Source organism: Halichoeres trimaculatus, unplaced genomic scaffold (assembly GCF_033239565.1).
Source record: "Halichoeres trimaculatus isolate MK-OKI-2021-1 unplaced genomic scaffold, fHalTri1.1 fHalTri1_scaffold_13, whole genome shotgun sequence".
NCBI lineage: Eukaryota > Metazoa > Chordata > Actinopteri > Labriformes > Labridae > Halichoeres > Halichoeres trimaculatus.
Window position 1 is genome coordinate 32,750,530 of NW_027437191.1, and position 12,527 is coordinate 32,763,056.

At 39.4% G+C, this 12,527-nt stretch overlaps 1 protein-coding gene across 1 annotated transcript; it reads right to left on the reverse strand.

Annotated features, from left to right (window-relative positions):
* Positions 1-3,285: 3,285 nt before the first annotated feature.
* Positions 3,286-6,466, reverse strand: gpr6 (G protein-coupled receptor 6). Its single transcript, XM_074685389.1, has 2 exons — positions 6,091-6,466; positions 3,286-4,711 (listed from the first exon to the last, which is right to left on the reverse strand). The coding sequence occupies exon 2, from the start codon at positions 4,691-4,693 to the stop codon at positions 3,686-3,688; it is 1,008 nt and encodes a 335-aa protein (XP_074541490.1). The 5' UTR covers positions 4,694-4,711; positions 6,091-6,466; the 3' UTR covers positions 3,286-3,685.
* Positions 6,467-12,527: the final 6,061 nt, after the last annotated feature.

The window sequence follows — 12,527 nt, forward strand, 5'->3', positions numbered from 1 at the left end:
TGTTACGAAATGTATCATGAGGTAGCTTAATGTCACCCAGTTTAACTTAACATAACAACCCAGTGTAATGTGATGTAACAAAATGTAACTTAAAACAAAACTTATGACATAACATAGTGTGACTTAACATGGCCTAACGTAATGTAACACAACTTAACTTAAAGCAACTTTATGACCATACCTTAGCATTACATAATTTAATGTAACATTACTGAACTGGACGTAACTTAACTTTACATTACATAAGGAAACCTAATGTAACTTAATCTAATGTAATGTCTTTTAAACTTAAACTAACTTAACCTATCATATGGTAATGGGTCTTATCACGTTGTATCATACATTGTATGGTCTCATGTTAATACTCAAATGTATCAATTGCAGAGTTTTTCAGTCACTTTTCCCAACACGTTTCTCTGTCACTGATCCAAGGTCTCATTTTTATCCTGAGCACTCACAATAAGCATTCACTTTGTTTTCATTGCTTATATAACCATTCTAATGAAGCAGTGACAGTACAGGTAGGTGTTGTGCAAATTAGAGTTCACAAAGTTGACACATCTCGCATGCCGGTGTGAGTCACTTCTTTGTGAGAATAGATTTTAAAAGTTTACTGAAAGAAAACCGAAGTTCACAGCAGAAGGTTTAAGTTGTCTGTGTGAATAACACAGGTGATAATCATAGCTGCCTTATTGTCTTGGTACAATGCAAAGTACAGCAGAGCGGCCTTTCACCCTTTAATGTCACTACATTTTTAACATTTCAGAATATTTCCACCAAAGACCTCACACATTTTCTTTGTCCATTTACTGCAAATGCTGGCTCCACCGTCAAGGTTTCATCCATTTCTCAAGTCTTCTTCATTTCTAGTCTCTGAAACGTCTCCTCATAGATGTCACAATTATAACCAAATCTCTCTAAAAGTAAGATTTTTTTGTAGTAAATTTTGTCAGGAATGCATTCATGGTGTTTTTAAAGTTGTACAACTCTTACTTTTTTGTCTGGATGCACAAATGCTGCAGCATGTGTGGCACTGTATCCTCCTCTCCCATTCATTCTAACAGGGGGTGGCTAAAAGGGCTTCTTTAGGGTTCACTGACTTTGAGGGCTTGCCATTTGAAAACTGCTTGAGAAACAACAAATTCCTACAACACTTTTGTTAAGTAGGACCCACTCTGTCATTTTTGCAAATTTCAAGCCAATACTATTTATGTCCTAGGAGAAGATCATTTTTTAAATAGGCATAAAACTGAGGCTAAAATTTATTTTGACAGGCAAATTGCCAGCTTCCTGTTTGAGATTGGTCAAGAGTGTCAGTATATGATTTGTGTGTCTCAATGAGACAAACATTTTCATGTTAGTTTGACCGCTCTATGACATTCCTACTGCCTATTAGAGCCATTGTAGATGGCGCTAGAGAGCACATTTTGGTATGTTGGGGTCAATTTTTGTGTTGTATTGAAACTTTAGCCAAAAAAAGAGGTGTGTGCTCAGACTGGTGGGATGAAGCTTCCATGCTCTTCCAACTCAAGGCAATAGTTTTCCAAGCCTGCAGTCATTTAAAAGTCAATTACTTATGAATATCAAAAAAGGATGTTTTTTATGAATCAGTATTCTAGGATTAGGTATATTGGCTGCCATGTACAAACTTCTATGAGAAGATAACCGTCTGTTTCCCAAAATCTCCTACATGCCTCCTGGTTTGCAACATCATGCTCTGATTCCTGTGGCTACAACCTGTTTAAACCACCCAGCAAACATTCCGCCTCATAGATGTCACAATTTTAACCAAATATCTCCAAAAGTTAGATTTTTTTCTTGTAAATTTTGTCAGGAATCGATCCATGTTATTTTTAAAGGTGTACAACTCTTACTTTTTTGTCTAGATGCACAAATGCTTCAGCTGGTGTGGCACTGGATCCTCCTCTCCCATTCATTCTAACAGGGGGCGGCTGAAAGGGCTTCTTCAGGGTTCACTGACTTCGAGGGCTCACTTTTTGAAAATTATTTGAGAAACAATAAATTCCTACAACACTTTTGTATAGCTGGGTCACCTCTGTCATCTGAGTGAATTTCAAGCTGATACCATTTATGGCCTCGGAGGAGATAACTTTTAAAAAAGGCCCAAAATGTAACAATAATATTATTCAGAAAGGTGAATTGCTAGCTTCCTGTTCGAGATCAGTCAGGAGTGTTTGTATATGATTTGTGTGTCTCAATAAGACACACATTTTCATGTTAGTTTGATCTCTTTATGACTTTCTTACAACCCACAAGAGCCACTGCAGGTGGCGCTAGAGGGCACATTTTGGTATGTTGGGGTCAATTTTTGTGTTATATTGAAACTTTGGCCAAATCAGAGGTGTGTGCTCAAAGACTGGTGGGAAGAAGCTTCCATGCTCTTCCATTTTAAGGCAATAGTTGTCCTAGCCTGCAGTCATTTAAAAGTCAATTACTTATGAATATAAAAAAGAATGTTTTTTATGAATCAGTATTCTAGGATTAGGTATATTGGCTGCCATGTACAAACTTCTATGAGAAGATAATCGTCTGTTTTCCAAAATCTCCTACATGCCTCCTGGTTTACAACAGCATGCTCTGATTCCTGCAGCTACAACCTGTTTAAACAGCCCAGCAGATAAACTGCCGTGTTTGCCTGCCGCTCAGGCTGCCAGGGTTATTCGCTCTGTCTTTACAGCGCAGCAGACGGCGAGAGCAGACAGACTTATTATTATCATCGCCCTTGTCACACAAACATACACGTGCCTCAGGCTGCTTTACTCTCAATTCATAAATGTGGATGCTACTGAGACGATGAGAGATAAGACGCCGTCTGAACGACCTTTTTCAGCTCATAGAGTTGAGTGGGTTTTATCTAATCAATGCAACTATATTCCAAGGTCAATAAGAAGCAATAAATACAACACATTGCAACTCAGGGATGCTAGCTAGGTGTTTATCAGGTTACATTACACCTGCTCTTCCTGTGGGGGAGGGAGTGAAAACACAGAGACACACATCTTGACCACATGGCACATGTTTTCACACGTTTGTGCTCTCACTCTATTACTTTCTCATAGCACTACCAGGCTGTGCACACAGGATTCATACGTGCCGGAGAGAAAATCAAAGCTATTCTTAAGGGACAGGACACTTGTTGCTGTCTCCATACGTCGTAAGCCGCCTGCTCCCTGGAGGAAAAGACCAGAACGAGATGATAGAGGAAGTAAGTGAGGTGAGTCCTTGAGAGAAACGTGACACAGCCGCAGGTGGTTTTCACTCCTTTATTTCTCTTGTAGAAAACGTACATCAAAGACGATACCATACAAAATAGAAAAAAAAAAAACGGCACATGGTACTCACAAGTTTGGACGTTTTTTTTCAACACACTAAGAGCTTTACAATACTGCTTTGGCATTTCAAAAGTAAAACAGACTAAAGTGCAAGTTTTCCATTCCTTTTCTCAGTTTAAGTACATTCGCAGGTTTTGTTTTGTCTTTTTCACAGAAGTTTCTTGTTCACAGCATTTTCCACATCCTAGCTTGTGTTGAGACAAAGTAAAGTGCAGATACGGTATGCATGAGAGACACATTTGTAGCATCACACCTTCGGGTTGAAAGCGGATTGTCATAGTCACAGGGCGGTTTGTCTTTTTGCTGTCTTTTTCACTCACTTGAGCGTTTTCTTAGACCTCGCTAGGCGACCTGGACCTGTAGGCCTTGTTAGCCTGAAAGCAGCCACAGAGAAGCATGTAGATGGAGCGCTGGATCTCTGCGTTCCTGTAGGCGTAGATGATAGGGTTGATCATGGAGTTGTAGGTGGCTGGCAGAAGTGTAGCGTAAGTGTACACTGGCGGATACTCCTTCTCGCCAACCAGGCAGTAAATAGCAAACGGCAGCCAACTGGCGCCAAAGGTTCCCAAGATGATGGCTAAAGTTGAGACCCCTTTTTTAGTGGCTACATAATGAGATGTAGCAAAAAAGTGCTGCTGGAGGGCGATCTGGTGGGCGTGGTGGCACACAATCTTACAAATCTTAAAATAAAGGGTGAGCATGAGCATAAAAATGGCGAAGAAGGAGGTCGCCAGGACCATGAGGTTGCTACGGGTCAAAGGTCGGACGATGCTGCAGGACGAAGGCTCGTCCAGGCAGTTCCAGCCGAGCACGGGCAGCAGACCTAAGAACAGAGACACCCCCCAGGTCACCAGCAGCATCAGGTGCACGTACTGCAGAGTCTTCTCTGAGAAGTAAGTCAGAGCGTTGTAGAGCGAGAAGTAACGGTCCACCGTGATGGCCAAAAGGCTGCTGATGGACGCCGTGAAGGAGGCCACCAGGAAGCCCACGGTAATAAGGCTGATAGTCTCAGAGGAGATCACGTACTGGAACACAAAGTTTAAGATTAATCCCATGCCTGCCAGCAGGTCTGCCGTGGCCAGGCTCCCAATCAGCACGAACATGGGAGTCCTCAGCGTGGGCGTGTAGAAGATGATTGCTACCACGATGGCGTTTTCACAGGCGATCACGGTGCCAGACATGCAGAGCATAATGTCCCAGGGGTTGATGGGGAAATCTAACGGAGCGGTGGAGAACTCCAGGCTGCTGTTGTTCTCTGCAGACTCAGCCTCCATCCACGGCAGAGCTTCCCCCGCCACGGGAGTCGCAGAGGAGTCGTTCACCACCAGCGACTCGTTCATAACTCCACGCTGTTTGTCCTGGGGAGGGAGTGAAAGGAGAAGACGGGGTGTTAATGATTGTTAGAGAGATGTGTCTCTTCTTCATCAGACTCTAAAAGGAAAGGCACTTCCCCCTTCATGAATCAGAGTTAAACTGACCTGTTAGAAAAAGTGTAACTACTCTGATTTAAAGCAGAAATCTGTGCAAAATCTCCTCAATTCAACAGAAAACCTCACAGCAAGACTCATGCAGGACTTATAATGAAAATCAGAAAAAAAACGTGCTAGACCAAAAGAAAATAAGAAGTAAATGAAAAATAAATATTCTAATAATGGAAAAATAAGTGATTAAACACACATTTCAACATACATATTAAGAAAAATACAAATAAAAAAATAAGTACAGAGGCATCACTTCTCATACTCCAATTTCCACCTGCTCCATGCTCCTTAATGGTTTAAAAACTGAATTTATGCTTCGAAAAGTCAAAAAATCAACTCAAAATATACTGAATCTCAACTCAACTTTCTTTATAAAGCACTTTAAAAGCTACCACAGCTGAAACAAAATGCTGCACATAACAGATGGTGCAGGCATAAGTAAGTAAATGACTAAAACAAAGATGCAGATACTGAAATGATTGTTTTGTTGTTCTTAAAACACTGTTTTCAGTAAAAAATGTCTTCTTATGCTTGATTTAAGCCACATCCAACTTATCAGTGCAGAAAAATGTCTTGTTTAAAGTTATTGAAAGACAGAAATGAGGTCTAACTTGCTTGAAATAAGACATTTTCTGGACTAGTCAGGTGAATGTGGCTCATATTAAGTCTTAAAAGACATTTTCTACTGAAAATAAGACAAAAACACTTGATAATGTTTTAGTTTTTTTGCAAGGAAACAATTTGAGAAGAATAAAAATAACTACTTTAAACTAAAACAAACCATAAAACATCAAAAAAGAAGCAGATTCTCAAGCTTGGTTTAAAGCCAAGGAATAGAAATGGGTTTTAAGACTTAAAAAAAAAAATCTTGATTGACCCAAAGACCCAATCAGATCAACTTGTAATGAAAAGATATTGATCTCAAACCAGCTGTTTCCTGTTAGTGATAACAAACTGACAGTTCTTAAAGAGAATTATGTGTAAATTTGGTTTAAGAGCCAAGATTTCCAATAAGAGTTTCAGCTTATGGAGCAGCAGCTGGAGCTGGAGCTGTCCGTGGTGCTGAAATTAAAGCATCTCTATGTATAGAAGAAAAGTGTCTCAGAGCAAAACCAGCCTCAGTTTGATCAGTTTACACGAAGAATCTACTCTAAAATTTATTTCACACACTTTAATAAAGATTTACTCTTTTCTGATAAGTAGAAACTACTTTAACCTCCATGAAACATGATTTTAGGAAAGTGCAGAGCACCTACCTCAGTCTCTAAACGCTGAGATCCGCGCTGAAACCAGCCCCTCGTGCGGAGGGAAGTCAAGCCAAAGACAGACGCACGCGGACACTGTCCCCTTTCCTCTCGCGCCTGTGGACCCTCTCAAGTGAAGCCCTTGATTTTGTTGTGCTTCCCACGCATGGGACGGACGCCGTGGGCCAGGGCGATGTGAAGCATTGGCCGGTGTGCAGCTCGGTGAGGAAGGTGCATGTGAGGAGGGAGGTAGAGGAGGAGGAGGAGGAGGAGGAGCAGGAGAGGAAAAGAGGAGCACGAGGAGAGGGGCCGATCGGAGACACGCGAGGAGAGCTTTAAACAAGCCTGACGTCACGGGGGCGGGAAACAGAGGGAGAGAGAGAAAGGGAGGCACTGATGCTTCAGTTCATTATTTCAGAGCTGAGGGAAAAACTGAAGCTCCGTGAAACTCCAGCTTCAGCGAGTCAGTCCGACAAACACGTGATCAAAAATCAGCTCAGCCAACATTTCAGCAACTCGTGCAAAAGCTTTCATCCGGGTCTGCTGGAGCAGAAAGTTCGGCCCCACAGAGGACAGTTCAGCGCTGGTTTGACTCCATGAGCCCCAGTAAGAAGAAGACAGAAACCAGTTTCTAAACAGACCTGAAATATAAGCTAAATATCTGCTTTTTGATACTTTAATATTTTATTTGCATTTTCGAATGTTTAAGTACGGTGTCCAGTAGGTGTCAGCAAATTTGCAAAAGCAACAACATGAATACGAAAGCAACAACACAACCAAAGTGATTGTTTTCTCTCTCTTTTTTTACTTTCAGGTATGCTAAATATAGCTTTAATGCTAATATTATTGATTTATAAAAGTCAATATAAGATTATGTTTTTTTCAAGCCATTTTGTGGCTTTTACATTCATTTTGTATTCATATCATTTTTCATTTAGCTTTTGCGTTTGTGGTTTTGCTTCTGCCCTTCTGTTGTAGCTTCTGCATTTTTGTTGCAGCTTTTGCATTTGTTTTTTTTGTTTTTGCATTTGTGTCTTAGCTTTTGCACCTGTGTTGTAGCTTTTGCATTTGTATTTTTGCTCTTGCACCTGTGTCGTAGCTTTTGCATTTGTATTTTTGCTCTTGCACCTGTGTTTTTGCTTTTGCATTTGTGTTTTTGCTTTTGCACCTGTATTGTAGCTTTTGCATTTGTATTTTTGCTCTTGCACCTGTGTCTTAGCTTTTGCATTTGTGTCATAGCTTTTGCATTTGGGTAGTAGCTCTTGCACTGGTTTTGTAGCTTTTGCATGTGTGTTGTACTTTTGCATTTGTATTTTGCTCTTGCAATTTTGTAGTAGCTTTTTCATTTGTGGTTTTGCTCTTGCACTTCTGATGTAGCTTTTGCATTTTTGTTGCAGCTTTTGCATTTGTTTCTTTTTGTTTTTGCATTTGTGTCTTAGCTTTTGCACCTGTGTTGTAGCTTTTGCATTTGTTGTTTTGCTCTTGCACCTGTGTTTTTGCTTTTGCATTTGTGTTTTTGCTTTTGCACCTGTATTGTAGCTTTTGCATTTGTATTTTTGCTCTTGCACCTCTGTTGTAGTTTTTGCATTTGTATTTTTGCTCTTGCACCTGTGTCTTAGCTTTTGCATTTGTGTCGTAGCTTTTGCATTTGGGTAGTAGCTCTTGCACCTGTGTTTTTGTTTTTGCATTTGTGTCTTAGCTTTTGCACCTGTGTTGTAGCTTTTGCATTTGTATTTTTGCTCTTGCACCTGTATTGTAGCTTTTGCATTTGTATTTTTGCTCTTGCACCTGTATTGTAGCTTTTGCATTTGTATTTTTGCCCTTGCACCTCTGTTGTAGTTTTTGCATTTGTATTTTTGCTCTTGCACCTCTGTTGTAGCTTTTGCATTTGTGTCGTAGCTTTTGCATTTGGGTAGTAGCTCTTGCACTGGTTTTGTAGCTTTTGCATGTGTGTTGTACTTTTGCATTTGTATTTTGCTCTTGCAATTTTGTTGTAGTTTTTTTATTTGTGGTTTTGCTCTTGCACTTCTGATGTAGCTTTTGCATTTTTGTTGCAGCTTTTGCATTTGTTTTTTTTGTTTTCGCATTTGTGTCTTAGCTTTTGCACCTGTGTTGTAGCTTTTGCATTTGTGTTTTTGCTCTTGCACCTGTGTTTTTGCTTTTGCATTTGTGTTTTTGCTTTTGCACCTGTGTTGTAGCTTTTGCATTTGTATTTTTGCTCTTGCACCTCTGTTGTAGTTTTTGCATTTGTTTTTTTGCTCTTGCACCTGTGTCTTAGCTTTTGCATTTGTGTCGTAGCTTTTGCATTTGGGTAGTAGCTCTTGCACTGGTTTTGTAGCTTTTGCATGTGTGTTGTACTTTTGCATTTGTATTTTGCTCTTGCAATTTTGTTGTAGCTTTTTCATTTGTGGTTTTGCTCTTGCACTTCTGATGTAGCTTTTGCATCTGTGTCAGCTCTTTTGCATTTGTGTTGTAGCTTTTGCATTTGTGTCATAGCTTTTGCATTTGTGGTGTAGTTTTTGCATTCATTTTTTTTTACTCTTGCATGGTTTTGTAGCTCTTGCATTCATGTTGTAACTTTTTTATTTGTGTTTTTGCTCTTGCACTGGTGTTGTAGCTTTTGCACTTGTTTTTTTTGCTCTTACAATTTGTTATAGCTCTTTCATTTGTGTTGTATCTTTTGTGTTTGTATTGTGGCTTTTGCATTTGTTTTGGGGGTTTTTTGCGCTTGCATTCGTGTCCTAGCTTTTATGTTCATGTTTTTTGCTCTTGCATTCTTGTTTTTGCTTCTACAAATCATCTGACACCCTCCAGCCACCGCATTTTTGCGCATCAGATGGGCCTACCTGCAGTTGCTCTCCATGGTTTTGGCCATAGAGAAGTGCTCTAATACACGAGCAGGCTGCGCCGCCTCAACTTTACTTTATTATAGATAGATATAAGAGCAGCACGATTATCCACAATTAACCTGTTGTTGTTATTTTTGTTATAATTTTTTTTTTTTCCAAAGAAAAGTTTAGGGTGGGCCTGTTAGAAAGTGGGTTGGCCTGGGATAGTTGTGCTCACTGAACGAGCTCCTCAAAGCCACCACAGTCTGAAGCAGTAAACAAGAGGGATCGTTCAGAATGGATGCAAACTCTGCATGCATCCTCTTCTCACCCTCCTCCTCCTCCTCCTTGAGGGAGCAGTCCAGGACAGATCTGGCCCTCCTGACCAGTCTGTTCAGCCTCTTCCTGTCCCTGCTTCCTGCACAGACCAATGCATGGGTAAGACAGAGTCACAGGAAGTCCTGAGCTCCATCAAGACAGCTCTAACACGTTTCAATTCAAATGTTTGCAGTAGCCTAACATGTTTGTGAGAGAGCAAAGATTTAAAGAAAAGATGAGGCAGACGCAAAGGAGGAAGTACTCTGATGTTGCTTGGCAACAGCGTAACTCTGGTTAAACTGGGGAATTAATGTGTTAATAATGTGTTTTGTGAGTGAGAGGCGACATGCTGCTTATAAAGCTCAGATATCACTTTGTGTTGTATCATACGGAGGTTATCTGTGATCCTATCGTACGGCGACATTTCACTGCCAAAATCTGTGAGCCCAGATAAGATCCTGTTGCAAGGATGCAGAGGAACCTCCTGAACTGGTGAAAGACGTGCAGGTGAATTATTTCGGCAGGAGCTTTCACAGCACGAGGAGAGGAAACCCTGCTCTGAGTGCAGACACAATCTGAAAAAGCACGACTAAAGTAAAGCTGTCTTCCTCTTCAAACATAATTGCCTTCTAATTTTCTATTTTTACTTTCCAATCTTATAAATTCCTTGTCTTACTTTGCAGATGATGCCTTCCCAGATTTGATGATGTGTGTGTGTGTAAGCTGAGAGTGTGTGTGTGTGTATTCCTGGGTCAAGCTGCCTCCCAGCCTGCAGAAACAGATCCTGCTCAGTTTTTTTGGCACAGTGTGTTCTGCATACCTGAAATTAAATACAGTAAGACAGACACACAAACATGTTGTTCGATACGTTCATCTGCTCATCCAGGAACAAACGACACGTTTTAAATCCCAACAGGTACTGACAGTCATCCTGTTAACACCAGCAGCTTTGGAAACATGTTGAATGTTCAGAGATTTATCTCCCTTTGAGTCACAGACCTTCAGCTTTAATGACTGCTCCTGTCAGCTGAACTTGAGGAGGAATGAACGCTTAATGAACCTTGATACACTTCTTTTTGTTTTAACGTTAGTGAATCCTGGTCATGTCCTGCCAGTCATCTACCAATCAGAGCTAACGTAACCTCACTCTTCATTTTATTGATAGACTCTCAAGTTTGAACAGACCACTGCAGAATAACTGCTGACTGTGGGTTGGAGTCAACATTAGCACAAACAGTTTAGCTCTTTTAGCCTTTAGCTCGTGCTCTATCTCTCTCCTGTTTCTCTTTCTTCAGCTCTTCTGTCCTTTTTCTGTCTGACAGTTAGGCTCCAGTGTCCACCATCACTACAAAATTAATCACAGAAATCGTTTTCAGCGGAGAAAAAACACAGATCCCTCTTCTCGTTAGTGGGCACAATTATGAGCAAAGAGATTCAAAAATGTAAGAAAAAGTTGTGTGTAATAACTAGGGATGGGTATCCTTCAGCAGAACTCAACGGTACCAATTTTCGGTACTTTTTGTGTTTATTTCGTAAAAAATATCAATTTGTTTGATGATAAAATGTTTTTTTTTTTCAATGTAACATATTTATTCTTCAATACATAACTTTACAATTCTGTGCTCATGTCCAGCATGGACAATCTCCTTCTCTTCCACTCCCTCACAGTCACAAGGATGTGTTTAGGTACCTAAACATGGTACCTTTTGATTTGACGTGAATCGGTACCCGGTACTTTTGACTGTATTTGGTTGGTACCTATAAAAGTATCTAATTTGGTACCCATCCCTAGTAATAACATGTCAAAACATCAAACAAGTTTTTGAGTTTCAGGTCAGCTTAAACGCTGTTTTCGTGTAAAATAGTGGCCAAAACACAGCAATACTGTGACATTTGATCCATAAATTACTGTTGTGTAACAGCTTCCAAAGTTTTGCAATTTTCTTTCACTTAAATTTTCTTTTTTTTTTTTGTTTTGTTCTTTTTTGCCTTTTTCTGCTGTTTTTTTTTATATATATATATGTAATTCATTTATTTAGTTTTAATCAGTTTTTAAAGCAGATTTTTAGGTTTGCATTTTTCTTTCACTTGAATTTTCATTTTTTTTTGTTTTGTTCTTTTTTGCCTTTTTCTGCTGTTTTTTTTAAATTTATTTATTTTTATATATATATATAATTCATTTATTTAGTTTTAATCAGTTTTTAAAGCAGATTTTTAGGTTTGGTTTATATTATCTAAAAACGACTTTTTTTTTTTTTTTTTTTTTAGTTTTTATTAGTTTAAGTTTAAGTTGTTTTTTGTTGTTCTTTTTTTTTCTTTTAAGCATAACTGTGAGTGGAAATTTAGAAATGTAAGAAAAAGTCGTGTGTAATGACATCTTAAAACATACATTTTTTTAGGATATAGGTTTTGCATTTTCCCTTAGCTTTTATTTTTATTTTTAGTTTTGACTTTTTGTTTTCAATTTAGTGTTAAGTAGTTTTTAAATCAGTTTTCCAGGTTTGTTTTTCTTTTTTTTTTGAAACGGATTAGTTTTATTTTAGTCTTTATTAGTTTCAGTATCAGTTCGCTCTTTCTTTCTTGTTATTTGGCAATATCATGAGCAACGAGATTCAAAAATGTCCAAAGTAGGGTGTAATGACATGTCAAAACATACAAATTTTTGTGTTTTAGGTCAGTTTAAACACCGTTTCCGTGTTCATCCTAAAACCGTTGTTGTGTTAAAGGCCCTTTAGAAGCTATAGTAGCATTTGGGAATAACCTAAGTGTGGATTAAGATCAGGCAGATATCTAGAAGAGAGACTTTTTCAAGGTCACTTAGAAACTACATGCGAAATGCAGTGGTATAAAGTTAATGTACAGACTTTTGTGAAGTAATACTTGACCAATATTTGATAAAATTTTGAGAGGACACAGAGAAACGGAGCCTCGGAGCAGTTCAGCAGGATAGTAACCAGATTTGGTTTCCAGGCAACAGCTGTTGGGCTATCTATTGTCAGCAGTGGATCAGGGGCTGGAGAGGGGGTTGTCTCTCTAATTCATACGCTAAACAGTCACATGAAGAGCCGAGTGACTTATGGCAAAGGCAGACCCGACCCCACACCAGTCAGTTTGTGTATGATCTGCTGAGATAGACTCGAGGAACACAAACAGAAGAGCCCCACACCCAAACATTAGGCCGGAGCCATCAGAAAATATCAGATTCATTTATTCACCCACGTCCATGTGGGCTGAGACGCTTCAGTGTAACAAGACACCTGCCAGTGGGAGCACGAAAACATGAGAGAGACACAGATTTGTATG